The sequence below is a fragment of the Nicotiana sylvestris genome, chromosome 5, assembly GCF_000393655.2.
Source record: "Nicotiana sylvestris chromosome 5, ASM39365v2, whole genome shotgun sequence".
In the NCBI taxonomy this organism is placed as follows: Eukaryota; Viridiplantae; Streptophyta; class Magnoliopsida; order Solanales; family Solanaceae; genus Nicotiana; species Nicotiana sylvestris.
This window is the reverse complement of record NC_091061.1, coordinates 157,940,842-157,944,288: the sequence shown is the minus strand read 5'-3', so window position 1 is coordinate 157,944,288 and position 3,447 is coordinate 157,940,842. Positions and strand designations below refer to the sequence as shown.

The 3,447-nt window shown below is 34.7% G+C and overlaps 1 protein-coding gene across 1 annotated transcript; it reads left to right on the top strand.

Annotated features, from left to right (window-relative positions):
- The first annotated feature begins 575 nt into the window (after positions 1–575).
- On the top strand, positions 576–2,573 carry LOC104211492 (small ribosomal subunit protein eS17). Its single transcript, XM_009760552.2, has 2 exons — positions 576–677; positions 1,889–2,573. Exon 2 carries the CDS (start codon positions 1,916–1,918, stop codon positions 2,351–2,353), a length of 438 nt encoding a protein of 145 aa, XP_009758854.1. The 5' UTR covers positions 576–677; positions 1,889–1,915; the 3' UTR covers positions 2,354–2,573.
- The last annotated feature ends 874 nt before the right edge of the window (positions 2,574–3,447 follow it).

The following is a 3,447-nucleotide window of genomic DNA, read 5'->3' as shown; positions in this document are numbered from 1 at the left end:
AGAAATTTTACCACTTTGGATGGTTATAATTTCTTTCAAACTCCATTAGAGTTGCAATAAAAATTTATCGTCTTTGCTTGTATTTAAAATCAAAGTATAGAATGTCAAGAATTTGAAAGAGAAAAGTAAAATACTTACCTTAAATCCAGAATTTAATCATGAAGGAAGTTCAAAGAACAATTGACAATCATTATGCTCAATCCCAAAGCTTCTACTCAATTAGAGTCTCGTGCTGATAACGTGTTATGAAACAATAAAAGAAGAAGGGTATTGCAGAGAAAAGTAGAGAGAAGAGAATTCATATTGATATGAGATGAATTACAATGGAATAGAACCCTCTATTTATAGGGAGAGAGTGACTTAGACACCAAGTAATAAACTCTAGAATTTCTTTAAATATAGACATTCACCATAAATAGAATTCTATTTATAACATACCTGTAAATATTATTATTCTTATCAGACATAAAATACAAAAGTCCATTTTTTCAAGTTTTATGACATACGAGCGGCCCAAAACAATAGGCCCAAAAAGATAGCAACTTTTAGCAGCCCATGCTGTCCAAGTGAAACTTAAAACCCTAAATCCCTTCAGCTTCGCCTCTTATATTTTTTCCGCTGCAAGCATAACATTGCTCACTTGCCGCACTCAAGTCGTCTCCGCTCCAAATCTTCAAGTAAGTTCCTAGGAATTTTATACATCTTTCTATATCGTTTGATCACAATTTTGAATTCATAGTGAATATATTCTAGTTACATGCTTCATCGGTTTGTGTATCTAATTATTTCAGTTTATATGTATTTTTTTTTATCTTGTTTAGGTTAAAAGACTGTTTGATATTCCTAAAGTAAGAGAAAGATAGTTAATTTTAGAAAATGAGAATGTTTGGTTGTGTTGTGTGTTCATAGTATTCTATGTGTGCCTGTTTCTGATTTTGTTTTAGGCCAATACTGAAGGCTTGGATGTATAATATGATTAAACGAATACGTTTAGGAATTTTTAGTTTAGTAGATTTTTAATTTGAAGACGATAGAAGGAGGTTAGTTGATTAGATATTGTCTTCTTATGTGGTAGCACTCAACATGCTATTATTGAGATTGCTAAATGATGCTTGTAGTATTAAAACTTAAGTTTAGAACAGTTAAAAGAACAGGTGTTTGTGATGCAAATAGATCTGAATTATGCATGCGCATTTTGAATATGTTGGGCACTGATACGGAAAATGCACTAGATCTTGTTCATTAAGGATTTGCTTGAACTTGAAAATTTTATGTAGATCTGAGCAGTTGGAGTGTTCTATGTCATTAGGCTGCGAAAGTAACATATGTTGTGTCTTGTAAAGGGAAATTCTCATTTAGATCTCTTTAATTAAAGTGTAGCATTATAAAAGCTGCTTAAGAATTTCAACAAGTTTATCAAGGATATGTGTAAAACCCACGATATGAGTTTTTTGGGTTTTGACTTTTTCCGTAGTTCTTTTCTTGATTTTTATTGGTTTATACAAATACACCCACCCATGTTTGATCGTTGATGATATTTTTTTGCTGTATATTCTTCATAGGTAAAGATTTGTGTCCCTGTGTAGGGACAAGTGAGAGATTTAGAGAACCTCTACTTTTAAAGAGATCTTATTTTCTTTAAAAGGCAATAATTTACAAGCAAAGAAATATTGGAATTATTTAGGCCCGAGTAGAAAGCGAGTAGTCACAAAGGATTCAATTAGTTGACCCCAACTTTGTTTGCAATTGAGGCATAGTTGATTGATTGATATGCTTGACTTTTATTTGGTACATTGAGATTGATTGATTCACAATGATCTGATACAGTATCCTGATTTTTATGAAGAACCGTGTCTAAGTAGATTTTCTTATTTCATATATTTAACAGGGTTCGTAGCAAGAAGAATCAGCGAGGATGGGTCGTGTACGCACCAAGACCGTGAAGAAGTCATCTAGACAGGTAATTGAGAAGTACTACTCAAAAATGACCTTGGATTTCCACACCAACAAGAAGATCTTGGAGGAAGTTGCCATAATTCCTTCAAAGCGTCTACGCAACAAGATTGCTGGGTTCTCCACCCACCTTATGAAGCGCATTCAGAAGGGACCTGTTAGAGGCATCTCCCTGAAATTGCAAGAGGAGGAGCGTGAGAGACGTATGGACTTTGTTCCTGATGAGTCTGCCATTAAGACTGATTTGATTGAGGTCGACAAGGAGACCCTTGACATGCTTTCAGCTCTTGGCATGTCTGACCTTCCTGGTGTTGTCAAGCAGGCTGCAGAACCACAGGCAGTGGCAGCCCTCCCAACCTACGGTCGTGGTGCTGGTGGTTTTGGCGGCAGGAAATACTAAGAACAGATTTTAAGACATCATGAACAAATCTAAGCCGAAACTTTTTGGTAGGTTTCAATCTTAAAAAAACTGAAACTTTTGGTAGATTACGTGTTAGATCTCCCTATTTTGTTCAAGGATTATTTGAAGCCAAGCTCATTTTGTTTATGTTTTGAGAGATGATAAACTCACTGTTCTTGAATATTGGTTCTAAATGCATGTGATTTATTTTCCTTAATTACATTTGGAGAGTGTTACATGGTCCAGTGTCATTCTTATATTTATTTGATCCACTGTTATGTCTATGTTTCAGAAGTGGTCGTTGGTCATCCTTCCCTTCGTAATTTTTGTTTAGGATGGAATTAAGTTTTACGGCTTACAATTGGAGATCTGAAATCATTGACTTACAGGGAGCTTATTTGCTCTTTATAGCAAGCATAGGAAATTTCAGATGTTCGCAGCATTTCTTCATTGTATTTGCTCTTTATAGCTAACTTTTAATTTCAGGTGTGTTCTCAGCATTTCTTCATTGCAATGATATAGTATTATCCCACCTAGTCATTGCTCGAGCTCTCATCCAATCTATCTCCTAATACTGAATGGTTTTTTGCAATGAAAATATTGTGTGAATTATTGAATTATCACTATGAAAGCATAAGAAAAGAAAGAAGAAGAATATTAAAAGATTCTGCTTAAAATTTTGGACTACTCCCCTCCTTCCTCGAGAAAGTAGGACGAAGGTCGTCGGAACGAAACATTCCTTGGGCTATTGTCCAAAAATAAATAAATCAAGGATACGGAGATAGAAATTTTTTATTGTGAAAAATCACTTTATTTGATGGGTGATGCTTGCATGATTGTCTCTGGTAAATATAATAGTTTATAGCTTCAAAAAGTATAATTGTTGTTCTGAATAGGGTCATAAATTGAACTGCAAAGATTATGATACATGGAGTCGTAAAATATGGTAGGTCTCGGAACAGCAAGATGTTCTTCAAAATATAAATAATGTGATGTATCACCTAGATGAGGGTAACCGTAATGATCCGGCCGGTCGTTTCATGAGTTACCGTTCCGTTTCCCCCATTTTTGCTTTTTATTGTCTTGTTCAGCTG